The 27,722-nt window shown below is 40.0% G+C and overlaps 1 protein-coding gene across 1 annotated transcript; it reads left to right on the top strand.

Annotated features, from left to right (window-relative positions):
* Positions 1 to 358: 358 nt before the first annotated feature.
* Positions 359 to 16,358, top strand: ltn1 (listerin E3 ubiquitin protein ligase 1). The gene is made up of 32 exons (XM_063487348.1): positions 359 to 498; positions 672 to 878; positions 1,967 to 2,065; positions 2,426 to 2,656; positions 2,745 to 2,797; positions 2,910 to 3,090; positions 3,365 to 3,538; positions 3,697 to 3,887; positions 4,095 to 4,242; positions 4,333 to 4,590; positions 4,783 to 5,094; positions 5,470 to 5,688; positions 5,812 to 5,853; positions 5,969 to 6,158; positions 6,261 to 6,500; positions 6,600 to 6,753; positions 6,892 to 7,042; positions 7,204 to 7,414; positions 7,557 to 7,713; positions 7,986 to 8,090; positions 8,204 to 8,331; positions 8,433 to 8,568; positions 9,066 to 9,210; positions 9,523 to 9,739; positions 12,038 to 12,275; positions 12,386 to 12,463; positions 12,604 to 12,790; positions 12,923 to 13,088; positions 13,513 to 13,733; positions 14,861 to 15,055; positions 15,280 to 15,447; positions 15,572 to 16,358. The coding sequence occupies exons 1-32, from the start codon at positions 457 to 459 to the stop codon at positions 15,632 to 15,634; spliced, it is 5,307 nt and encodes a 1,768-aa protein (XP_063343418.1). The 5' UTR covers positions 359 to 456; the 3' UTR covers positions 15,635 to 16,358.
* The last annotated feature ends 11,364 nt before the right edge of the window (positions 16,359 to 27,722 follow it).

The raw sequence follows: 27,722 nt of genomic DNA, 5'->3' as shown, positions 1-27,722 counted from the left end.
AGATAAGAAATATGACCACTTAATTCCGTAGATGAGCATTGTTCCAAATCAAGTCAAACTTTCAAAAGTTCTGTAAAACTTAATTTTACACTTATGCACATATCTGAGGGAAATGTCAGTCTTATCTTTGCAAATTCCTGCAATTAGTTTGTCACAAGGCATATTTCAAGTACTTATTATCTATTGACTACAAAAATGCAAAGATCCTGTGACAACGAGCACTGATAATAGTCTTCGTTAGAAAAACCAGCACCAATAGTTATCACCAAAACCCCCAAAAGGCAGTTATAAAACTTTTACACGGGCGCTTTACTTTGAAAGATGTAAACAGGAAGTCCAGACTTCCGGAACACGAGCGTGACAACTGGCGTTAGGTCTGTGTAATGAAATGCTGTCAGCTTTAGTAACTACAGAGTTATCATAGGAAATATACACTTTAAAGATTAATACATAGCCATGGGGGGTAAGAATAAACAGCGAACTAAAGGAAATGTGCGGGTGAGTTGCTCCCACTGTCTGTAAGGCAGAGTGTTAAAGACAAAAGCTAAAATTGCTAACAACAAAGCCGAAAACGAGCTAATGTAAACTTCTGATTATCACAACGCGTGACATAGCTGTGATGTTTGATAGATCTAGCTAACCACACTTCTTTTTTTCTCTCCCGCCACTAGCCGTCCAGCAGTGGCCGAGCTGCCGAGGTCCTGACCCGGGAAGGTGGCGTAATCCCGGCGTTTGTGGGCTTCGGCTCGACCGTCGCCTCGGAGCTGAGTTACGTTCCAGCTGTCCACGGCGCGGAAGACATAGACAACCTGGTAGATGCAGATTTCCGCCTGGTGCTCAGAAAATTGTCGAAGAGGGATGTTGTCACCAGACTTAAGGTGAGTTTAAACCCCAGCTGTAAGTTTAACTGTTATTCTGCTTGATGCCAGATACACAAACCCCGTCATGATTTCACTGTAAATAAGTCATATTACGCAAAACATATGCTGGGAGTTTAGCATATGTTTATATATGCATATGAAACACTGAGAGTTTCAGTGAACAGCCACCAAATAAAAGTTTAACACGTACAGTGAACTCCAAATCTCCATACTGATGAAACTTTCCTCACCCAGCCAGGAAACTACTTGTCAGTCAATTGTCCAATTACATTTGAGTCATCTCTGAAAATAGTTGATCTGTATGTAAACATGGTTACCTTTTTTAAACAGTGAATTCTGTACTTTTGATTAACCTTTTGAATTAAAGCAGCAAGTTTGTTTCAATCATGTCTTGGTTGTTTGAGTTAAACTCCACTTTGTTTGTGTACAGAGGTCACTTACAAAAACTTAACAATTGTTGAAATACTTGTGGATCTAACTGAAACACAAATTGTAGCAGCTTACTCTCAACAGGAAAGAAATGACGTGATGACATTACAGCTGTATTAGCCTCCTTAAACTGGCTCGCACTCCGTATCAGGATTCACTTTTCAGGATCTAAGTTTTAAAGAGTCTCAGTGGTTTTGATGCCATCTTACTTAGCTTTTCAGTCATGGCTTGTGACTTTTGGAAGAACTTATCTTTTCACATAAGAGCTGCCCAGTCTGAACAGACTGATTAAAAACCTGCCTATTCTCACTTGCTTTCAGTTCTAGTTGAGCAGGGTACACTGTCTTTTTTATAATGCAAGCACAGTCTTACTCACTTTGTTTAATTTGATTGTTTTTTAGTGCATATTTGTTGTTGATTTAGTGACTGTTGTGTATAGTGTATATTTTGTATAACAGCTGAGATTGTTTGAAATGTGCTATAGAAATAAACTTTGACTTGAGTTGACTTGACATAATCGCTATGTAAAAAGTTAAAAAAGGACACATACCCACACATGTTAAAAAACAGTACCATAAAATACTGTGTGGACATGACTGTTAGATACTTTGTTTTTCTGTCCAAATTTGTCTGGTGATTATGTGTAATCTTCTCAGGCTGTGCAGGATTTTGGGTCCATGTGTCAGGAACGGGATGCCGACATTGTCAAAGGGATCCTGCCATACTGGCCAAGGATTTACTGCAAAATATCAGTGGTGAGCTGGTCATTTATTGGGAAATCATGATTAGTTTTCATATTATTATTTCTATTGTTATTATTATTACTATTAATTTCAACTATTCTGGAAAAATAAATGACATTTAGTGCATAACAAACCACTCCAACCAGCTCAACAGTTGTAGATTTCACACTACCTCAGATTTCATATCAATCAATTCAATTATCCCATTTTTACCATTTTATGTGTAATTATGAAAATGTGTAAAAGTATTTCTCACTAAGTGGTTGCCTAAAACTACACTAGGAGAACATTTTATATGAGATTTAAATATGTGTTTGTTTGTTCTTAGGGTGTGTCTATATTAAAAAGTTTTGTCTTCATAATGTCTGTCAGGATCATGATCGACGCATTAGGGAGGCTACCCAACAGGCTTTTGAGCAGCTGGTGCTAAAAGTGCGTCGCAGCTTGGCCCCATTTCTGAAAAGCTTGATGGGTCACTGGATTCTGTCCCAGTGCGACACCTACACACCTGCAGCCTCAGCTGCGTTCCAGGCCTTCCAGGCTGCTTTCTCACCCGCAAAACAGCCTGAAGCTATCAGCTTCTGCAAGGATGAGATCCTTAATGTGAGTAGAAGCGGTGGCATCAGTGTGGACGTGGTGAATTTTTTGCTTTAGCTGAATTTAACATGCAATTGTTGTTTTTACATTGCAGGTACTTCAAGATGTTTTGTTGAAGGAAACGGCCGACACACTGAGCGATTCCCAGTATGTTAAGATTTCATCTCATTGTAGCTCCTCTGTTCGTCCCTCTCACTGTGCGCCACGATGATAATGTATTCTGTCTTTGCTGAGGCACTGATTTTTCCTTGTTCTCTAGAAGTTTGACGGAGGAGGAGAGGGAAGCCAAATATGTGCGCATGCTGACCAGTTCTCTGTTGGGGGTGAAGAGACTTCTCTCCCTGCTGCTCCAGGATGACAGGGCGGCCCTGGAGACAGGACTAGCACATCTTGTTAATTCTGGAAAGTTTTGGAAATATGGCAAACACAAGACTCCACAGGTACTAGCTGAGTAGGCCTGATTTGAATGGTATTTGTAGTGTGCAAAAAACAAACCCTCAAAACAAACAAACAAGGTGTTTTTTGCTGGGCTGTCACATGCCAACAGAAAGCTTTAAATGCACCATGACATTAATTTCGGTTACTGTTTGTTTGCACGTTTTGGCTAAATCTGAACTTAATAAGCAACTATGAGAAGTTGCATCACACCTGTTTGTGCTGCTAGAAACCGCATGTTGCATATCTAATATACTGTTGTAAAAATTACAACTGCAGGTGAGGGGGGCGTTTTTTGAGATGGTGTGTGCTCTGTGTGAGTTCACACCAGGACTGGTCCAGGCTGAAGCAGCGCGTCTCTGTCCCGCTGTCCTCCTCAGTATCGACGACACGGATCCTGTAGTGCTTCCCCCCGTGTGGGAGGCTGTTCTCCACGTTGTGTCTACAATCCCTGTAAGCTCATGTTTAAAACATGACCATGCAATAATGACAATACAGCTGGATTTCTAATATTAAAATGAAGTGAAAAAGTAGTGCAAGAAGACATTATGTTAAGCAACAAGAAGTAGATGTGTTTTATTTTGTTGTTGTTTTGTGTGTGTGTGGTTTAGGATTGCTGGACACACGTGAATGCCAAGAAAGGCTTCTTGCCCAAACTTTGGGCTCTGTTAAAAGAGGGCGGCAAAGGCATGGCTAAAGCTTTACACCCGAATCTGATGCCACTTCTTAGTAAACTGCCCCCAGAGGTCACTGATCCAAAGATGGACTTCTACACCATGTTCTTCACTACATTCGCACAAGGGTAATTAGTTTATGTGTATATTTCTATCTGTTTTTTAAAATGTATGCATGTATTATGTTGAATGAGAAAATTGTACAGGTCAAATTAATACATTAATACACACAGAAAGTAAATGTATTACTTGAATTCTTTAGCAAGTCATTTGATGAATAATATTCTTATTACTCTTCATGTAACTTAATAATCTCAATTGTGTGATTGTGTCAGTCTTTCTAGTGAGCGTGCAGTAACAAGCCCATCAGAAAGTGCGGCAATAGTGACATCTTTTGTTGAGTGCTTGAGATACTGCGTATTACAAAATGCAGAGGATGTGGAAGACCAGGGGAAAATAAGGACCATGCTTAATTCACAGCAGGTGGAGTCAGTCAGTCATGCATACTTTTCCCATAATGGTAAATCTAGCGAGGTTGGCATCTTTCTTACATTTGCTTTTGTCTTTTTGTAGCTTCTACCCCTACTTGAAAATGCTCTCAGAAATCCTTCCCTTCAGAATGGTCCTCTCTTCCTTTCGGTCACTGAAATGCTCATTTCCTGGGAGAAGAGGGTAGGTTTACAAAGGGAAGGTGAAGCCAGTGACAGCAAAGATGTCTTTCAAAGACTTCTGACAGACTTCTGGGAGGAACTTGGTCTTCTCTGTGTGAGTTATGTTGACAACGAGGAGGCAGATCCACAGGCTTTGGAAGGGATAGCCACCTTGCTACATGTAAGCTTACCTTTGAAAAGTCTCTTGCTCAAATGTATTCTCCACAGAAATGGCAATTTTGGCACTGAGGATGCAGGAGATCAATATGACTGTCAGAGCAATTTATGTCAAAAAAAGAAAAGGAAAAAAAGGTCATTAGGTAACAGATAAAGTGGCGCCAAAACAAATCTATTCTCTCCCGTATTTCTCCAGGTGATGCGTTATCCTGAGAGGGTAAACAAAAAGCAAACACAGAAGAAGAAATCTGTCAGGTTGTGTTTTTCTAAACCAGAAGAAAATGAGAAAACTGGAGTTGAGGGGGATGGCGCTGAGAAGCTTGCGCAGGCGGTGTCAGAGCTTGTGAATGAGAAAGCATTTGGGTCCCTACAGACGCAGCATTTTGAAGATGTAGTGTGCCAGCTGGCACAGCTGTGCCTGGTGCATGTGAATGAGAAAAACTCAGAGAGACATCTTGTTTTCCTCTCCCATCTTATGCAGTCTTTCCACACCCCCAGAGTTTTCAGTGTAAGTCATTTGTTTTTTAATTTTTTTATTTTAATTGCACAGAATTGTATTTTAATGCCAATCATTTATTCCTTCCTTTGATTTTTAGTGGTTGTGTTCTGCTAATCTTCTTTTTTTCTTTTTTTTTTTTTTACACCCATTAAATTTGTCTTCTTAATTGCAAAATCTGTGAAAACATTGTTTTTACAAATAGGTGTCATGATTTGCAAAACTGCCGACGGTAACGTTAATTATCTGTAATTTTAATGAAGTCTTAAATGTGAAAGAGCCCTTGTATGACCCTTTGGATTCAGTAGTGAAAATTATTTCATCCTTACCAGCTCTTATAGCTCATTGAAGGTTTCATTTTTTTCACCCTAACTGTGCTTCTCTTAGACATTGGTTGAATTGGATGACAAAATGACAAAAGACGAGAAGCAGAGGGATGAGGGGATTATGAAAAATCCAGCAGTGCAGTTCCTGTTGGAGCGGGTGGTGGTGTGGCTGGCTGAAAAGGGGCGCACAGACACCGAACACCTGGTGGAGATGGTCTTCAGCTCGCTTCACTGCTGCAGTGGGCAGGAGACCAACCGCATCCTCAACCATATCACCACGGTGAGATGCAGATGTGAAACTTGATGTCGCGTCTTCACTATCATCAGGATCCCACATTTGCTGGAGATTCATCTCAAACCTTTTTCCTGTGCTAATATTTTCACTCTTTACTCTGGTTTCTAGATGGGTCTGTCATGGGGAATTATCCTGCAGATTATTCAGAGGGTATGTGCTACTCACTCACTCATTTCTTTTTTCTTTTCTTCAGCTTGTTCCCTACATATATATCAAATTTATGATGCTGGAACTGTCTGTGCTGCTCTGCTATCTTTCCTGTCAGGCATGTACGGATCCGGAGACTCTGAAGAGCTGCAGTGATTGGCTAAAAGGTTCGGTTCTGGGTGAACAACTCCTGGGATTGACTGAAGAGCTGTGCAAGGTGGGGAGCAGCTCTTGCGACTCCATCTCTTCTACAAGCGGCCACAGTTGGACGCTTATCAGCCTGGTCCTCTCTCAGCATCACAACAATGGTGAACACAAAATTAAACATTTTTACCAAAAAAAACCCCAAAACTTTTTTGTTTGCTTGTTTTACTCAAAAATCACGTGTTCTGTCTGTTTTACATATGCAGAGTCTCTGATCGGAGAGGTGTACATGGAGAAAATCTTGGAGAAACTCCACGCCACTCTGTCTGAGACCAAAAGCCTATCAGATAAAGGCAACATGGAGCCACTCATCTCCTTCATTTGTGATGTGGCTTCCACGTTCTTCTCTTCTGTACAAGACTGCCTTCTTCTTGTCTCCGCTGAGGAGCTCTTGCTCACCGTCTTCCAGCTCACTGCTCAAGATCAGGCGCACACTCACTTATCTGGTGGGTATTTGCACAGTGCACAAGCCTCATGCATACTTGACAGGTATGATTTAAAAACAAACAAAAAAAACCTCATTTGTTGTGATATTGTTTTGATAGACTCACTTTTACATAAAATGAGGAAAGTGTGCGTGGCTGGGGTCCAGTCATTGGTCCAACACTGTGAATATGAGGTCAAAGAAGGCGGCTTCCTGCACAGTGCGGCTGTTTGGGTGAGGAAGCAGCTGCTTGCCACACCGCTGGATATGAAAGGGTAAGGAAATGCTTCTTTAAAAAATAAATTGGTCTGTAATTGAACTAATTCTGACCTGTTTATTGCATGTGATGCATACTTGAAGAATCTTTTCCTGTCTTGTTGTAATTAAGATTTCCGTCTGTTATTTTGTTACAGCATACAGGTTCTAGTTTTGGCCGTACAAAGCGTGGTGGAGTCGATCATCTCTGTCTGTGATCAGGCGTCCTCCATCATCATCCAGTTCTTTACCCTCCTGATGCCCAGCCAGACAGAGTGGACAAGAATCAGGCAGGCCTTACCTCCTCAGGTCGGTACCCCTAATGCGCATCAATTTTACTAAAGGGATCATTTGGGCGCTGGCAAACAATGGGCAAATATTTTAAACTGAAGAATTTTTTTTAAATTAGAGCTTGCAATTAAATATTTGATACTAATCCATAGTTCTACTCCTATTCTCTGTGTCTTCAGTGGATCAAAAGCCCTTTGCTGTCTAGCCGTTTGCGAGATGTTTGTGAAAAACCCTCCATGGACATGTGGAAGTTCAGGGAGTTGAACAAGCTGCCAGCCCACCTGTGTGCCTGTGCTCTTTTAGGAAAGGTGGCACACAGTGCTGCATTCACACATGGTGGCCAGAGTGAAGCAGAAAGTCCTTCACTTCAACAAAACCTTACATACACAGGTAGACAAATTGAACAAAACATGAGCTACAGTTTTCCCTCAACTTAGTTTTTTTTTGTTTTTATTCCAAGACTACATGATGTATTTTTTATTTGACATACTATAATGTTTAATCCATTTTTTGGTGCCCTTTTGTTCATTAGTTTCAGAACTACTTTACACTCTGCAGTGGTGTAAGGAGTTAAACTACAGCCCTACGATGGTGTCGACATATCACAACATGCTGACTGACTGGGGCCTCTCAGAAGGGCTTAATGGACAGGTTCCAATGAAAACCCTGCTGGAGACTCTCTACACGAGGTGATATTTACTCACTAATTCCTGACAAAGAACAGATTTATTTAGTACTTGGCAAGACCAACCTGTGTCGTAAAATTCTGTATAAACAGAAGCTTTTATACATATTGAAGGCATGGGTAACATTGATTTATTGAGTTTTCAGTTCTACTGGAAATATCTCATTTATGTTATTACCTCTGTCTTTGATTCACATCTCACTTTCTAGGCAGTAATTTAAAGCACCATTCAGTGATTTATTTATTTATTTTTTAAATTGTCTTGTTGCCATTTAGGTCAGTGACAGAGGGAGGTCTGTGGTCTCTGACTCTAGAAAACTACATCCACAGCAAGAGCTTGGAAGGTGCAGCAGTGAGGAAGCTTTATGGTAGTGCAAACAGGTCAGCAATTGATCAGTTAAAATAGTTTAAATTCATGGATTTCACACTCAGAGCTGTCATGTGGCTGCTTTTGTAGCTGTGTTGCATATTCATAATTTTCTGTGTTTGACCAGTTTGTTCCCAGTGTCTCAAAGCAAACTGAACACACTCCAGGTACTCTGCCCCAGTATGAGCAATGAAGACAGGGAGAGTCTTGTAGCTTTGGCTACTGCTGGATTAGTCAACTGGCAGGAGGATGAAAGTAAGGGCACACATATGAATATACACACAAATTTTTACAAATGCACACATACTTATTTTGTGCTTGAAGGAGTGAATAATAATTGTGCCTGTGTGTCTCAGATGTGTATGGGTGTCTGGCAGTGCTGCTGTGCTGTCTGAATGCCAGCACACAAGTAGAGGACAAGGTTGTGCAGGCTATCCTGGCCACTGTGATGGAATGGAGGAACAGCAGGGAGGACTGGTTCCTCTTTAGCTGGTAATGTAACTGCATAAGCTGTTTATTAATCTCCCGAAACACAAAGTTTGTGTACACTGATTAGGCACAATATCAAAACCCTCGACAGCTGAAGTTTATAACATTGGTTATAACATCTCGATAACATTGGTTATCGTATTCCAGGGGTCACGGGATAAAGTAAGAAGCAAATGAGCAGTTCCAAAATGCTAAAGTCTTATAGGGGGTTCTTGGTAAAATGTGGTTTGTACCTACTAAACGAGATGATTCACGTGAATGTTAATTTGACACATACCCCTTGCACCACTGGCATCTGTAAAATATGCTGGAAAGCAAGTCCTATTATAAGATAAGGTAAGATTAAATTAGCTATACTTTATCCCAGATTTGGTCAATTCTTTTAAACAATGGTATATTCTTCAATAAAGTTAAAAACGGTTACAATTGGTTAAATTGTGTGACTCACTGGTGTATTTTCTACTGGTTTTGACTGCTTTTTCCTATTTCACATGTTTTAGTGACCTGTCCAAAGCAACTTCAGAGCAGTTGAACCTTAGTGTGGAGATCATGCGGCTCCTGTCCTGGCTGGTGACTCGCTGTCCAGCGCTTCTAGGGGGAAGCCAGTGGGACTTCCTGCTGTGCTCTATGTTGGCATGGTTGGAGGTGAGATGTATCTCATAGATGAGCCTTTTTCACATATACACCGCGTCAAAAATCGTTCTAAACTTTAGCCCGCTGAGTGTCATGCGAAAACAGAAACGTCCAAACCGGTATGATCAGGCATTAAACGGATTATCCTCCAGCTGTCTTCGCACTGCAGAGTCCCAAATATTGTTTGGAGTTTATCTGTGAAAACGGCTGTGTTTTTTTTGTTGTCACTGTATTTAAATTGTTAGTCTTTGTTGTGATACTCTGCTACTCCCAGAATGTTTATTTCTCACAGTCTTCGACTTTATTTGCTTGCTTCAATCTCAGACTGCCAGTGAGAATGTTGGAAGTCTGTGGAACCCATGGGTGCAGCTGTTTGTGTGCGAGAACGCTGGATTGATAGTGAAGCTGAATGAGTTCTTCACAACATTATCTTCGTCCAATATAGCAGACAAGCTGCCACCAGAACTGGCTGGCGAATGGACAGATTTCTTTGTAGAGGGAATCTACAACCTGCTGTTACCGCTGCCTGTCAGTATCACAGGTATGTGTGGATATTATTTTACAAACAGTAACACATTCTAAGTTGCTGTTTTTTTTTTTTTGGTTTTTTTTTTCCAATTTTGCTAAACATCAGATATCACATATCCTCTGCGTAACTGAATAGTACATTTTTGATCCAGAGATTCAGTCGTAAATTGTGGAAGAAAGTTGATACCTCAGTCACACCTCTAAAGTTGAAAGTGGACAAACATTATCAGCAAGAGCAGAGAGTGGTGTGAAAGTGTTTAACCCTCTTCCTGAGTTCCTCTTCTCTTATATGTATGTCACATTTAAATGTTTCAGATTATCAAACACATTTAAATATTAGACAAAGATAACACAAGTAAACACAAAGTGCAGTTTCTACATTAAGGTATTTATTGTTAAGGGGAAACAAATCCAAATTTACATGGCCCTTTGTGAATAAATGATCTGATTAAACCTAATAACTGGTTGGGCCACCCTTAGCAGCAATAACTGTAATCAAGCTTTTGTGATAACTGGCAATGAGTCTTTTACAGTGCTGTGGAGGAATTTTGACCCACTCATCTTTGCAGAATTGTTGTAATTCAGAAACATTGGAGGGTTTTCGAGCATGAACTGCCTTTTTAAGGTCGTTGATTTTGTCTAGGCCGCTCCAAAGTCTTCATTTTGTTTTTCTTAAGCCATTCTGAGGTGGACTTGCTGGTGTGTTTTGGATCATAGTCCTGTTATAAGAACCCAAGTGCGCTTCAGCTTGAGGTCACAAACAGATGGCCGGATGTTCTCCTTCAGGATGTTTTGGTAGACAGCAGAATTGATGGTTCCATTTACCACAGAAAGTCTTTCAGGTCCTCAGGCAGCAAAACAGCCCCAGACCATCACACTACCACCACCATTTTTTACTGTTGGTGTGATGTCCTTTTCTGAAATGCTATGTTACTTTTACGCCAGATGTAATGGGACACACACCTTCCAGAAAGTTCAACTTTTGTCTCGTCAGTATTTTCCCAAAAGTCTTGGGGATCATCAAGATGTTTTCTGGTAAATCTTTTGCTCAGCAGTAGGTTTTATCTTGGATCTCTGCCATGCCGGCCATTCTTTCCCAGTCTCTTTCTTATGGTGGAGTCATGAACACTCACCTTAACTGAGGCGAGTGAGGCCTGCAGTTCTTTGGATGTTGTTCTGGGGTCTTTTGTGACCTTTTGGACGAGTCGTCGCTGTGCTCTTCGGGTAATTGTGGTCGGCCAGCCACCCCTGAGAAGTTTCACCGCTGTCCATGTTTTTGCCATTATAATGGCTCTCACTGTGGTCTCACATGATGTCTAGCTTTTGAGGATCTTTTGATGTGCTCCACTTTGTCAGGTAGGTCCCATTTAAATGATTTCTTGATTGAGAACAGGTGTGGCAGTAATCAACCCCACCCCACCAATAATAAACACCTTTACTTAAAAACTGCATTTTGTGTTTACTCATGTTGTCTTTGTCTAATATTAAATTTGTTTGATGAACTGAAGCGTTTAACTGGGACAAACATACAAAAAATAGGATATCAGGAAGTGGGCAAACACTTTTTCAAACCATTATACTTCACTGTCAGAATGAAATTTAGAAAAAATCTCTGTTTCTTTCTGTCACACAAGCACTTTTATTTGAAAATTAATTTGTTCAAAGTAAAGGTAAAATGCAGATATGTCATAACTAGTCTCACTGCAAACAACCACACTTTTTAAATCGATAGGAATGCAAAGAGTGGAACCCTACTTGTCATGTGTGAAGTTTAAAGTAAAAACAGGTGGCAGACAGTGTGCAGTATGAATCTCCAGAGGTTTTTTTTAATCTCCTCAGTGGTTTCATGGTGTAGTAGTTAACATGTTTACCTAATGTGTGAAAGATCCCTGGTTTGAGACCTGGAGCAGACACGAGTCCCTCAGAGGGTTTCATCTGAAGAGGCAAAATCTGTGCCAAATCAAATAAAGTGGATCGGTTGAAGAAGAAGACAGATGTTTTAGCTCCTGACAGTAAAGGACTTCAAATTTAGTGGAATTAACTCACTGTCATTAGATTCATTTATATGTAGATGTTTTAATTTTCTGCATACCATTTAATATATATGTGGATGCAGTATTATAGCATGTATGATATTTAATGTCGGTTATTTACATATGCACAAGTGCATAATCAGTGTAAATAATTGTTTTTTTTAATACCAAAAAAACGTATCTCTCTATTATATGGTTTAGGAAGATGATGTACATGCTAAAACATTACGTAGTCCTGTATGTAGTACTCTAATTATTCTCTTTGTCATGTTATTCAGAGGCCTTTGCTGAACCAGATGACCCAGTGTTCCCTTTGGCAGTACTGCAGTCAGTCGGTGTTGCACTGACGCATGTACCTGTGCAGCAGCTAACCCAAAACTCGCTGCCACCGCGCTTCATAGCGGACCAGAAGACGAACCTGCCAGAGCCTCTTCAAACACTCCTCAACACTTTCTGTCCTCTGCTCCTATTTAAGGCCAGACCTCTTCAGATCGCCATCTACCACATATTGGAAAAGTGAGGATTTTGTTAAGTTAAACTGCCCTCATGGCAGGCGTTTGCACATAGTCCCCTCACGTATACGGTGAGGTATAAAAAATGAATGTACTTTCTTCTTGTCAATGCAGGGTCATGCCTCAGCTGCCCGAGTGTGATGGAGAAGGCGACAACAATAAATCTGACGACGACAGAGATGAGCCATGCCTGTAAGTCATTTGGGATCGTCTTGTTGCACAGATGCAATGGTTTCTTTTCCACTTTCTTTGCTTTGTCATATACAAAATATTGTCAGGTTTTGTTATAGGTAATTTTTTAAGCAATTCTTACAGTTAGATCTTGTGTTCAGGTCTCCTCCAGCGTCTCTGATGGCCATCCTGTCAACCTGTGAAGAGCTGTGTGATAACATCCTGTCAGGCATTCAGGTGGGAGAGTTTGCAGTGGTCCAGCCTCTCAGTGTGGAGTACTCCTGCATACTAGGATACTTGCTGTCCTGGAAGCTGCTTCTCACTTTTTTCAAATCCTCACCGTCCCATGTGAGTCACAAGATGGAATTTTAAATTTAATTGTATAACAGAATATGAGCAAGCCATATTAGTTCTGTGGTGAGAATGAGATTTGATGAGGGTATTTTTCAAAATATTAACTTGTCTTAATAATTTCTGCAGCTGCGTGCCAATTATGCCCAGTACCTTAAGAGAAGCTGCTCCCTTAACAAACTCCTTCTCCACGTCTTCAAACTGATGCCCGAGAACCCGACCTATCCAGGCCAGGAGGCAGAGGCGAGGGAGACCAAAACCTTCTTCACAGAGAGCCTGAATCTGGCTGTTGACAGTAAGTAACATATACACACCTACAGTTACGAGAGAAAGTTTAACCCATTAGATTACCAAGATTTCAGCGCTGGTTCTCAAGTGAATGTGTTCACCAGTGACTGTCAGTAAACCGTTGTTTCCACAGTATCTCCCATCGGTTAATTCAGTGGCCATTGAAAAACAAGGGTTAGGGTTGTTCATAACGGGTAAATCAGCACCTTTGCCTTAGCGACTTGCTCTCTGTTTACCACGATACACTGGTGTTGTATTACCAAAGCCAGTTTGTGTATCGATTTCTCACTTCCCTCATCCCTATCGTAACCTCGGCCTATAAATGTGGTGTTTCCAAGGAGTTCTCAACCTTTCTCTTGAGCGCATACGTAGCCTTTTTTTGTACTTAAACATCAGATTTAAATATCGCCTCCTGTTCTTCTTCCCTGTAGAGTGTGACAGTGTTGAGTGGGAGCTCCCTCACCTGGCTTGCAGTGTGTACTACAGCACAGTGCAAGACCTTCCTGCCATGGTTCGACTGTGGTGGAATAGCCAGGAGAAGAGAGTGAGCGCAGCCGTGGAGAAGTTCACGATTAAATACATCAGTCCTGTTCTCTCAGCCCAGGAAATCTCATCTGTCCACACCAGCACTCAAATGTTTGACAGCATGACTGTAAGTTTACTTAGTTATTAATTAGTTAAAGAGCTTAAAATTTCCAAGTTAGTTTGAGCACCAAATCTGTCATCTTCTGCCTAGTTGTCTTGTTGGTACACATTTCTTTTTTTTATTCAAGTTACAATCTGAAACCTTTTGCAATTAATTGGTATTAAAAAAAATTGCAGAATTTTAATATAATTCTAATATGCCGTTTCAGCTTTTTATAAATTGTGTCATTTAAAATGCAATAATAGCATACGATGAGTGTTTCCTCCACTGCGGAGAATGACTTTCTCTGTCTACTTTGTTCATTTTTAAGCTTTCATTATTCACATCCTCACTGCCAAAAACACACCGAGACCTCTTCTCTTCATTTTGAATGGCTTTTATGAAGCCGCTGTTGACACACTGTTTCTCATGTTTTCAATTTTTAACATCACAAAGTTAACATGAAGTGGAATCATAGAAATCAGAATCAATGAAACTCAGCCACACAGCCTGGGACCGAGTATATGAGCTGAACACTCTAGTGTAGCTGAAATAGCCCACTCGTCTTACATTTTAAATAGGAAAATGTATTCACGCATAATAACTTTTTTTTAGATTGTTCTCTGGCATTTTCAGAAAAATACAAAAAAATAATGAAACAATAACCAGCAGCTCCCTTGGGTCGCAACCCTACTTCGGGAAGAGGCGTAGTAAACGATGGCATTTCTGCAGTTTACAGTCCAGATGTTTAACTTTTCTGAGCTGGCCTCTGGGCTTTTTTCTTTTCTTTTCTTTTACTATGTGAAATTCCTCATCTTCTCTGCACTGAACCGTTTGCAGTTACTTACGCGATCTTGTCGAAATCTGCAGATGCCTTCTTCTTAGCCTGTGGTAAAAGGTTTTGTAGTAATAAACACTGAAGATGAACAAATCCTGCAGTGCTACACCTGCCTCACATTTGCAGTATAATGATGCACAAACAATAGTTTCTGTTAAATCGAATTTAATGAACCCTCACTTGACAATAATGCATTCAGTTCATTAAGTAGGATCCTGGCATTTAATTATATAGCAGGTGGCTGATTGTTTAACTGAAAGACCCCCAGTGAAAACGGTGAAAATGTGCTTTTTTCTTTCTTTTCTTTTTGCCCCAGGTCAAGGCCCGCTCAGCAGCACGGGAGGTGATTGCCACCTATTCTGTGGATGATATCTTCATTGAGTTGGTGATTCAGCTTCCACAGAACTACCCTTTGGGTTCTATCGCTGTGGAGAGTGGGAGGCGTGTGGGTGTTGCCGTACAGCAGTGGAGGAACTGGATGCTACAGCTGAGCACCTACCTAACACATCAGGTACACAAAAAGAAACAAAAAAAAAGTATATATGCTTCTGTAATAAGTAGGGTGGCTGTTTTTCAACCCTTGTTGTTTGTATTATATCCTGGTAAAGTAAAGTTTGTTGAGTAGAAAGGCCAGTGCTGGCACTACAGGGCTGTGCAGATACTTTCTTTTCAGATAACGGCTAAGAAAAAGAATACAAAACCACTGAGAAAATGTAATTATATGTGCTCTTTTAGAATGGCAGTATAATGGAGGGTCTGGCTCTGTGGAAGAACAATGTGGATAAGCGTTTTGAGGGAATAGAGGACTGCATGATCTGCTTCTCCGTCATCCACGGATCCAACTACTCTCTGCCGAAGAAGGCTTGCCGCACATGCAAAAAGAAGTTCCACTCTGCGTGTTTGGTGAGATATTGATATATTTTTATAAATATTCATTTATCTTTTATCAGTCTTTACAGAGATCACTGACCATGAACTGCAGCCTGTCTATTAGTAACAATATTTTTTTTTCCTCTTCTTGCTATAGTACAAATGGTTCACTTCCAGCAACAAGTCCACCTGTCCACTCTGCAGAGAGACCTTTTTTTAAACACAGTCTGATGACCTTGGCTGAAAAGACGACTGTTCTTTTAGTGAACCGCAGCTGGATTGACATTGATTACGTGAAGGTTATTACAAAACTCAAACTTAAGGTCGAACTTATTAGATCAGTGAAATGAACGGCCTCGTTTGGATCAAAAAATAATGCGGAATTCAAAAGTAAAATCCACCAGAATCTAGTTCTAATTGTAATTTCAGAACGTTTCTGTCTGTATTCACAGTACAGTTGGTTCATTTGCTTTGTTTATCCCAGTGCATTACTGTACTGTATATATCCAGCATCAGCTGCTCCCTGCTGGTGTTGCGCTGATTTTTCAATTTTTTTTTCTGTAGTCTGATTTGTTCCATCTTTAAAAATGCACAGGTGTGCAACAAAAAAAAAGTTGCAAAGTTGAAAAATGAGAGCTGGTCGTGCTTCATTAAGAAGCAGCTGTTTTAATTAGTAGGTCTGTAAACTTAAAAAATAAAAAAGAGAGATTTAGTTGAAGGATTACAATGGCTAGGATGGCTTTCACCAATATTTCCTAATATTTAGGAGTGTACAAAGATGATGTGTGATTTAGTTTCATGCATTTCATCTCTGAAAAGCATGAACGAGAGCTTCATTGAGGTGGTTTTTAATATGAACACGATTACTCTAAAATATAGCGCAACTTAATGGTATGTGTCCACCCTGTGCCTGCATAAAGCTGTAAATGGTGATTGAAAGTAAATAAAATACAATTTGATTAATGCTTGTCTTCAATTCAATGCAGCAGAGCTGAACAAAGAATAGACAGGGAAAAAAAACTCTTAAGCTGTGTTCCATTGAAAATTATGTTGTTTTTACTGTCAAAAGTTTATGCTTGTTGCCATCAATAGTCACGGTGATGTATACCGTATAGCAAGTTGCTTTTGTATAGGAACACAAAAGGCTGGCCTTGAAGTCTCCCAGGATGTTACAGACAAAGACCAGGTGGAGAATGATAAATAAATATATCAGTTTTTCTGATGACTGAGTCATGCAATAGAGGAGAGTGCATATGCGGGGATTCATAAAGGTAAAAAAAAGACTGCCCTTGTATTTCTTCACCTTTTGCATGCACAGACTTTTACTCTTGAATCTACAAAGTTTTATACCTCTGGTGTATTGTTGCAGTCATCATCTATAAAATCACTTTTCTTGTTAGCTAGGAAAGTGCAGAGCCCAGGGCTTGATTCTGTAACTAAAGACAATATGTTCACAGGAGGAACAAACTGTAAAAATGTATGGCTTAAAGGATAAACCCGTGACTTAACATATGGTAAGAGATGTGATACTGACTTGGGCCACTACCTGCTAAAGAGAAGTGTCTGTATAAAAGTATATAGGTTAACAAGGGTGATATTTATGGCATGCATCACCTGAAAACCTTATTTAAAGTCAGCTTAAATGACACATGTGTGCTTCCATGAACTGTTTGGTGAACCTTAGCTTCTAGTTACACTTGTATAGTATTTTATATCCACGCATTTATAACTGTAAGTAACCTGTGCTAGTTTCCCAGAAAAGATTGTAATTAGCCTCAGCCTGCGACTGCTGCACAAGTCTCCCAAGCTCATTTATCTTGGGCCCACCTCCTCCTCATGTTGAATAATTTATCTGTTTAATGGAGGCTTGCTCTCATCACAGTTGTTCCTATGGAATTAATTATGACAGATTAAGCATGATCAATGAATTAATCCCTATCATTTGGTCTGCTGTCTATGCGTGTGCGCAGGCATGTGTGGATTTGTAATTCATTATAGCAGCCAGAATTTATCGATAACCTACAGCCAGCATCCATCATCATCTGCCCTTGACCTTTTTAATAGCTATTGATCTGTTTGCCATGGATAAATATTTATACCACACCCCCCTCTCCCTCCCGAGTTTTGACAGAAACACTCACACCAACAGCCTCAAATCTTATTGCTCATTATCTGGTTGATTAAGCAGTGGTGCAAATGTTATGAGCTACAATACAGTTCTGTTTGAAGCTTGTTCAAACCAGAACCAGGTCAATCCTCACCGGAAGATGGCAGTATTATCACAAAGACCAGCTGACGTCCTGTGACTTAAGAGGTGCTATTTGAGGAAATGTGGCCATATTAACCTAGAAGAAAAGGGATTATTGTTCTGGGTCTGTCTAGGGAGATTAAATTACCTATGAAGGATCAAATTTCTGTTGTAAAATGTTCTGTCTCAAGTTACTTTTCAAACAAATAGTTTTTCATTTCATCCAAATAATTAATGTGAAATTTAAAAGGGAAATTAAAAAGAGATCACAGAGGGATTATTACCCTACTATCTTTAATTACTCTAATGAATTTGATTCATATTTTAAGTCACAATGCTAGCAGCTTTTGAATAGGACAGTTGCAGAGGTTAATTATTTCTAATCTGCTTCTACAGATTATTGGGAGACCTTAGATCGAGACAATAGATCAGATGTCACATACATCTCTCGTCTAAACACTAAAAGAGCTTTTGATGCCATCCATCCATTCGTTTGCTGTCCTCATACACTGACCCACTTGCATGAAACTGCTGTACTAGTGCAAGCTAATTAGAAGAAACCCTGTCTACAACAAGTCAGTCCAGTGGCCTCTCTGGCCTTCGAGCTTGATCAATGTAGACTTGGTTACTTCATAATTAGCCAGGCCTAGTTAGCTCTCATTTAGCTCTCTCTGACCCATTTTTGAGACTATTAGCATTCCAAACCATTTGTAGGAGGCTTGACCCATCACAGTCACACCACTCCGCAACACTGCAGGCAACTGCTCAGCTCTGGAAATGGCTTTGAATTACTGTGTGTGTGTGTGTGTGTCTTACACGTACACATATCACAGTCAGTATGACTCTGCTCATATTAGTTTTATTGAAATTAATCCCAAATAGTCATTTCATTGGCATCTGCATGTCCTCACCTTCTTCATCTCTCTGTGTAGCTCTCTCCCATGTTCCCCATCGTACAGCAAATTATATATATTTGGACGTAATCCTGGGAATTTCTGGAGTTCGTTTAGGCTGAACCAAAGTGGTTTGCCTTAACATTTTGTGTTCATATAATGAAGTTTAAAAAAGCAATGATTATTGACCTCAGTCTATTGGCTCATAGACATGCATTTGTATTAGTCATTATGCCTGGGAGAGGCTTGCCTGTTCTGCCACTGTTTAAATCTACTGTTATTACTCTGTCATCGCGCACAGGCCTTTTATAGTTTTCTATTACTGCTGCCATGTTATAGCAGCAGTGGAGGACACCAAAGACCAGGTGACTGAAATTGCTGTTTTCAAAAGACTGGCTGTGATCCAGAAGCACTGTGAGTAGATTTAAAACGAATCTATGTCTTGAGACTAAACTGATAAGAAAAAAGGTAAAGAATTACAGAGACATGCAATATATCATGACATGATATTGTTTTACGAGGAAAAAATATATATAACTGGTTTCGATCGTTGTGCCTGGATAATCTATTTGTATGACTACTGAAAACATATATTTGCTATTCTTATCTTTCCCATGATTACTCTGATAAGCACTGACATTCACAGTCAAGAAGCACATGTGCGCCAACAAATACGACCGCCTGTGTGCTGTTTGCCCCATCAGTAAACCTTCTACATGCAGCTTCAGTCAACCAACCACAAAGTAGGGCCCCGAGTCTACAAGTAACAGCCCAAGAGAACCCTAAAAGGAATGTGAGCATGGCCAAATCCTCTTAGATGCAACTAGGACAAACGCATGAGTGGTACTTCTTGAATATTTTAGGTTGCATGTGTTAACTCCTGCACACGAGCTAAATGGGCAATTGCTCAGCCTCTTCTGCAGCGCTATTGTTTTCTGAAGCAGTAGGTTAGGGATGGATCTGCTCTTTGTGACTCGGTGCAAAGGAAGCAATTAAGCAGCAAAAATTCACCTACCGATCTCTATATTGAGAGAAACCCACAGGCATGTCCATATATTGTACAAATGTTCTATATATAGTGATGGGGGGTAAGAAAATAGGCTTCCATTCCCTGTGGCAAAATTTGATTTAGTGTTCTATTTAAATGGCCACACTTTTTTAAAGAGAGGCTGGTGTTTCCATAGCTGAGCCCAAGGCATTTAGATAGATCATGCTGCAGAGTAACAAGACATTTACCATACCCCACAGACAGTGCACCAGAAAACACAGAAAACTCCAAAATATAGTTCTGCATTTAAATCCCACAATTAGCGCCTGTTTTAATCATCCAGACTGGGGAGGGCAGTGTTGGCAGGGGATCTGCAGCTTAGTTCCAGACTCAAATTTCTATGGGATCCATTTGCATGAAATTTTCAACAGACATCCATAGCCAACAGATGTGAATCTTAAGGACTTGTAGAGGTCCCAGGAATTTTTTTTCCCTCTAGTGTCACCATAAGCTGCTATTTTTACTGAAAACCTGCAGGTCTCCAGCTCCTGGATAATATGAAATTTGATGCTGGCACCTTAAAGTATTTTAACAGCTTAAAAAAAAAAAAAAATACAGATATTTCCACCAGCCCTAACTCCTCCTTGTGTTAAGATAAGATGGTGAACATGATAAATATTTACTTGATGAGCCCTCAGCTAATCACCTGCTGCTATATTGTCATCGTAGCATTCTGACATTAGGAATTCGCTCAAAGCAGCCCTGAACTAAAGTAGCCTCCAGCCTCAGAGTGCTGCCATTTCATTTTCAGCTCAGAAGACAGATTTCCGTTGTTACTCGGAAACGCTCGAAACTCAAACAAAAGTTTGAGCTCACCTTGGCATTGGTTGTCCTGATACAATTCAGAGATAGAGTCATGAGTTTACCTTTTTTTAGTTACAGCACTACCTGTCCCCGTCCGCCTCAGCTGTGGCATTTACTGCCGTGAGTATATCACAATTTGATCCCGGCTAGTTCGTCTCTATAAATCATCAGAATGGCCCGGCCAATAAACAAGTACACAGTGTGATATAACCTGATGCACTGCCGCAAACTGAGTGAGAAAGCATCAAATTCTTGACTTTTTTTTTTTAACAATTAAGTAAATCCTAATTGGCAATTACTTTGATTTGTAATCCTAGGTGTATTTAATGAGTTCATTTAGTGGTGCCATGGAGCATGATGGGGTATGGTAATTGGTTTTTATAAGACGCATATAAGGTGTGCTTGTGAGTTAGATGGTGCTACTAATTCAGCAAGCCATTATGGGACATTAAAGCAAAGTTTTGTACAAAAGAAGTTAAGAAAAACATCTCGAATCCCCCACCCCTCACCTCCAGCTGCGCTCCTTTGGATATAAATAGATGGAGTTTTGAAGTGAGATGTTTTGGTGCTGGCAGCCCCTTTCTTAATGATCCCTCCGATGATGATGTGTTTATGTGCAGCTATCTTCCAGTGTAAAACTGGAAGGTATAGAAGGAAAAAAGTAATAGTGCAGCTTTTTACAGCTGTAAAAGTGGACATCTTACTCTTCAGTTCTTACAAGGTCAGAGCTGTCAGAAAAGAGTGAAGCCAGGAAGCTAATATAATCAGGCCAGGAGGAAGAGTCATCCCTCATACACAGCAGACGAGAGACCAGAGGAGAGAGAGGGAGGAGAGAGGAACAGTGTGAGATGGAGAAAGGCATGGAGATGAGTGAGCAGAAGGGCGGAGTGGGAGATTAGGACAAGACAGACAGGGAAGACAGAGAGAAGAAGCTACAAGATAATGGAGAACTGGAGCAGGGAGTCGGGGATAAGGAGTGGAGAGGAAAAGAGAGAAGCTGGTTGCCTTGCCCTAAAGCAGTGCTGATATGACAGTTGTCTGAGGCCAATCCATTCCACTGATAAATGCCTCTGGCTTTAACAACCTTTACTCTGAAGGATGCACGCACACCACTGTAGCTCTTGTTTTCTCTGTCTGAGAGAAACGGTTAATTTGTAACACTTGAGTCTTAGATGTGTATTCCTGAACTATCATTATTAAGATAATTGTTGATCTGAAACATAATTTATCCCTCTTGTATTTTATTACACAACCTTTGTCTTCGTGACATTAGCATAGCTGAGTCCTGTTGGCATCAGTCAGCAGCAGTCATGCACACTCATACACCCGGCTTATCATTTTTCTGCTGCACTGGCTGTATTGAGCTAATGGCTAATAAATAAAACGAATTATGCTTATGATAATGCAATGATAATTTGACATCAATTACTCATTCACTGCACAACTAGCACACTTTGGTATTTCACTGACAGACTGGAGAGCACGGAGAGAAGAGAGAAAGAGATACCTGAAAGCAGCGCTGCCTATGGGCTAATACTCACATTATGTCTACATTATCTCGCTGTGCAATGGAGCCTTATCAAGGCTAGCAAAAATAACAAGGTAATCAATTAAGCGAACCATGCAATTAACTTAATTAATTGGTTGTATGCCCAGGAGTTTCCCGGGGCTTGTGCTGTGGACCACATTACTACACTGGCCAATGATTAGATTACAGAGTTAGTAATGCCATTTGAGTCTCAAGTGTGAGAGCTGCAAAGTGGAGTCCTGCTGGTTGCTGTGCGGGTCTATCTCCAAATGAACAGTCTTAAACCTCTGCCTGCATCAGCAGCATGAATACGGAAGCGATTTCTAGAGTGGAGCAACCTGCTGTAAAAATACAGAGACCTTTGTAGCGAACAGTAAAGTACAAGCAAACTCTTTGAAAATATTACCAGCAAGCTACTAGCTGTTTTCTTATGTTACAATTTTTATTTACGGTTGATCAACTTGTGTTTGTGTCTGTGATGAGGTTTCCAGTGTTTGTGTGATCAAGAACAGGGTTAAAAAATTTAAGTCATGTTGCGATGAGCAGCGATTAAACACATTCATCGATTAGCATAACTGCTCACATGCTGAATGCAGCAGAAATCTAATTATGTGGTGCAAAGAGTATGGAGCATTGCAATAAAACTATAGCTAAAACATAACAACAACAGCCTAAAAACCATAAGACAAAACTGCTTACTAAACCCACTAAACTAACAGTTATATACTGTTAACCTTATATTCACTACAGCACAGCACTGTTGCTGTTGCAGTTGATGAGCCATGCGGAAAAATAACATTTTCATTTTGGAAAGTTGAGTACTTAAGGTAACAATCCAATAGATTAAAATATTTTATGTAATCCATTATAACAGAGGGTTAAATCTGTCTTTTTAAAGACATGGCAAGGAGTAAATAATCCAAAGGTCTTTTGGCACGGCACAGACAAGGTCATTAAATGCTTCCTTACAGTGCACAGTTTAGCAGCTGATAGGACCGACGCAGTGAGGGTTCACGTCCTACAGAGCCAAGACGTATCAATACCAAGGTATAGTTCGTTTTATTTACAATTCTCTGTGAGCTGTGGGCTTTTTGTATTTGCTGCACTGCGATAGCATGAAGAACTCAATCATGTATATCACCATATTACCATAATACTGAGCTACCATGGATAAAACAATGCAATGGACATTGTTAACACCAGGCTTTAGCACCATGACAAAAACAAAATTGAATATTTTGATCAAAAAACATTTGACTTTTTATGGATTTTGCATAAATTGCCAGTAACATAAAAAAATACTAATTAAAACGCTTCTTTTCTCCTTTAGTTTAGCTGACTAAACACAAAGAGGCCATGCTGTTTTGAAGGCTAACTGTCAACCATTACTTAGTGAAACGAAAAAAGCATAGCATGACACTTACCAATGTTTTATATGGATTTTGTGCAGCCTTCATGTAAAACAGTCAACCAACACTATTATGATTACGTTTAGCTTCACATGGTCTAGAAAAGAGTCAAAATTTTGTTTGGACTGTGCAAAAACACACATCCGCACAAGGCAACGTGGGGAATTAATTTGTAGTCATTCAGATTTTTCCCTCCTCTGTTTGACTGCCAGTAATCATGTGCCGTTTCTCTGTGCAATATTGAAGATAAGAAACCCTGTCATTACTGTAATGTGCTGTATTTAAGCAACCATGCTACTACACCAGGTTGGATTTTACCAGAACAGAGTGTGTCCCTGTCCCTCCGTCCCATTTTCTCTGGTATTATAATGAACATGCTGACAGTCGAATTAACATGGTGCCACTGTGGCAGTATGCTCCAGTGACATGGCTTCACAGCTGTCCCACTGTGATAGCACACCACACACTGTTAAGGGATCATAGTATAACCAATAAAGCATGTGGGATGGTATGGGATGGTGAAACAGGCTTACTGCACCTTTTTTGGATTCAACTGTGGTACCTTTGGAGTCTTTCTTATTCAGTTTTAGAAATTTCTAAGGGCATCATTCAAAACAAGAATATGGCAATGCATCACGTCTGGTTAGAAATACTTAATTTGCAAACTTAAATTAAGATGATTAGAGATTAACCTAAACCTGCCCCTACATTAAACTTTAAATCTTAATGGTGAAATGTAGTTATTATAATGTGACCATATACCACTAAGCCAGTGTGAGTAATACAAGTACACTGAAATACATACCCCTTCACACAAATGCCATGCTTGAAGGCAGCACCTGAGTCCTCGTACTGTGGGTTAGGGAAGGGGGAAAAAAAATTGCTCATTTTAATTGAGTCCCCCTGAGTGAGCTGGGGAAGTTCACCCATCACTCTAACACATGGCTCCTATTTTTAAACACACACAGCCACGCTGGAGAGGTCTACTCTTAATAGGCTCCCCTGGGTTATAATGTTATTGTTGATTTCCATGCAGAAGACACAAAGACGTACATCATCACATTCACATGTAAGCACGCACAGACAAACTCTGCATGAATGAATGCATGAACACTGGCTGAAGCGGATACTCCTCGCTTTTACTTTATCTCCTTTCACTCTCATTATATGAAAACACACACACAGTACGTAGAATAACACCACCATTCTTACATTATAGCATTATTATGAACCAAAGTCTGAGTAATTTTTAGCACTCTAGGCAGAGTCTATCCAACAGAGCGAGCACACTGAGAGTATTTAAAGTGCAACTTCATAATTCTTCTTTTTCTAATCATGTCAGAATTATATCAGTTAATTTTGACATGATTAGATTTTGTGCAAAGCGTCCGATCTTGATTAGACCTTGTCCAGCCAGCATGCACTTAGTAAGGCAATAAAAAAAAGGTTTGTTTTTTGTTGTTGGAAGAGATGAATGTTTGTAAAAGGTGATGACGGGCACCTATTGAATTTGTCCATATTGGACTTTTGTACATGTACATGAGGGCCATCCATCAATGATTTTTCAAATTTCCATTGATCTGTAGTTCTCTGGGTGAAAATGCCTTTGTTGACGTCAGAGGTCCTGGGAGAATAGCCGTACTGTTTTGAGCTGATACAAAGGCCGTAGGAACTAAAATAACCACCTGTTACAAACAAGATATGCAGAAGAGCATTTCTGAATGCACAAAATGCGCAAACCTTGTAGGATATCTGCTACAGCAGCAGAATACCACGCCCGGTGCCACACCTAGCACCTAAGAACGGGAAACTGAGGAAACAGGCAAAAAAAAAAAATATTGCCTCTCTGATGATTTCTTCTGCAACATTTGTAAACAACATGAAAGCATGGATCCATCATGCCTTGCATTAGTTGCCCAGGCTACGGATCTCAAGTTCTGGTCTCAAGGTAGTTCTGAAAGCCAAAAGTGGTCCAACCAGATACTAGCAAGGTGTACCTGGTAAAATGAGTGTATTCAGGATTTGCAACTCTGGGAGTAGAAATCAGGTTTGCACATGTGTCCACGTTCACAGTGACTGAGATTTATAAAACCGTATAAGGTGTAAATACGGCTTTATAATTCTGATGAAAAGCATATGCATGCTCCTGCTTGTAATCACTTGCTATATTACCTGTTTTAGTTTTAGTTTCCTCTTTCCGTCTCGATTTTAGAAGATATACTCCTATAAATGTGTTATTTTTGAAATGTCAGCATTGCATGATTCAGCCCCCTGAACTACTGTTTAATGGAGCTGAAACAGTCAAAACCCGATACAGACTTTATGCAGCGACTTAAACAAGAAATGACCTGAGGTGACTGTGGCTCTGCTCTAAACTTGAAACTTGACTCAAAGAATAGGCATGAGATGTTTTTATAGATGTGACGAGGGCACAATTTCCTTCACTTCACTCTTGTACAATGTTTTGACCCCCTCCTGTGACCTTCCTTTGACCACTCTAATTTGCATGTCCCTCAGACAGATGGAGAATGAGGTAATCATTTTTTCTCTTCGACTACTTTTACAGGCATCGGGAGGGCTATAAAACACATCTAAGGCTTGCCTGCAGTCTCATCATTAGTATTCATCATGCTGAAAGATTGAAAGAAGTTTGATCTGGACATTAAAATTACCTCCCAGCCTTACTCTCCCCCCCCACATTTTTTAAAAGTGTCTGGAGTAAAGATACCCTGGAGCACGATCCAGTCGGCAGCCATGCAAAGGTGAGTGTTCCAGGTGAGTAGGGGGTCAACTGATTTTACTATGTAGCAAACACTTAAAAACACTGGTAAAAGTAATGCATCCTTGTATAGTATCTCTTATTGCTAGCACAGTCAAATGAGCAAACGCATGTTTGATGCTTCAGTTCAGTTCAGTTATAGAAACATTCCCCATTCCCCTCTAAGTGCGTAAATTACATTTATAGCACAAATCAAACAAATAGCAAACAAATTTGTTCTCATTTCTAAATATGATATAGTGGTATCTGCTTACAACACTGAGAGAATGAAAGCAGCCAGTGTGTTGATTAGTTAATTGCTTGACTGCACAGAAAATCAAGCTCACTTTGAAGAATTTTCACCCATTCGTTGATACGTTGCCAGATTTCCAGAAAAAGAAGAACAGGGCGGCAAACTCCCCGCTAATTTAACCATATGGCAGTTCAAACCTCATGCATTACAGTCTCGCAGCTAAAAACGCTCAAGTTGTGCAGAAGACAGAACATCTTGCAGGTCCTTTCGATTATATTTGGTACTTATTTTATATGCAGTTTTCCACTTAGTCCGGAGATATGTCTGATGCCATGCCCTTTTGATCTCTATTGATTTTAAGTAATGTTCTATGCTTTTTGATTTACATTTAGGTTTTACTCGGGTTGCATATTCATTTGCATTTGGATACCTCCCCTGCACTGTGCATAATGTGTATTGATGTGCAGATTATACAGAAATCTTCTGCCTGCTACTTTGAGTTCTTTTTTTGTACTTTTAAACCTTCCCCTCCCAAAACAGTGGAATCTATGATATCAGAGTTGCTGCAGATGCTGAAAATTTCAGTTTAAAAAAAAATAAAAATAAATTAATAAATCTATTTTTTCCTCGCAGTGGACACAGAACTACATTTTTTCTAATAATTTTAACATCCACGGTAGTCTGTGTAACCTAATCAGGGTTGAGCTGAAAATTGTAGCTTATAAACGCACTGTTGGCACACAATACATGCAACGCGCACAGGCACAAGGGTGCAAAGGCAAACTGAAACATACTTTCACTTTGGCAGCTGATCTAAAGTGGGCCAGGCTGGGCCTTGGAGGGAGAATGAAGCAGGACAGAAAGTGCAGCAGCCAAATGGAGATGTGGTGTGAGTGGGGAAAGGCAAGAAACAGGCAAAAAAGTGAAGAGAGGGGAAAGAAGAAAAGAGGACAAAGATGGTACAGCCCATAAAAATACATTGGTGTAAAGTATCTCTGTCATATCAGTCATTCAGATATTTAGGCATTTACAGTATTCCCCTGAAGCTTTGTTTGAAGTAACAATTTACAGAAATACAGTTTTAAATTTAAGGTAACTGGTCTTTAGTCTCATCAGGAAAAATTACGAATCATTAATCAGTGTCTGAACACAGTAGTAGTAAAATGCATTGTTAAATTATTTTAAAAGATTTCAAGTTGTATTTTTATCTAGAATTTATGTTGAGTCTCCCATTTTAAATAAAGTCTAAAAGTATTTCTATTCAAACCATTCTGGAATTACAGTACATCCTCTAACTATTTGTCTATGAACTTTCTTGTACTACTTCTAAATCCAACATTGCTTTGTCTGCTCACATTGTTTCAGGA

This window comes from Pelmatolapia mariae, linkage group LG10_11 (genome assembly GCF_036321145.2).
Source record: "Pelmatolapia mariae isolate MD_Pm_ZW linkage group LG10_11, Pm_UMD_F_2, whole genome shotgun sequence".
Lineage (NCBI taxonomy): Eukaryota > Metazoa > Chordata > Actinopteri > Cichliformes > Cichlidae > Pelmatolapia > Pelmatolapia mariae.
Note: the sequence above shows the minus strand (reverse complement) of the source record. Positions and strands in the feature narration are given on the sequence as shown.

Coding starts and splice junctions, on each gene's coding strand:
- ltn1 (XM_063487348.1), top strand. CDS start 457: ATGGGGGGTAAGAATAAACAGCGAACTAAAGGAAATGTGCGG. Junction 2,657..2,744: donor GCAAGGATGAGATCCTTAAT/GTGAGTAGAAGC, acceptor TTTACATTGCAG/GTACTTCAAGATGTTTTGTT. Junction 6,159..6,260: donor CTCTCAGCATCACAACAATG/GTGAACACAAAA, acceptor TTACATATGCAG/AGTCTCTGATCGGAGAGGTG.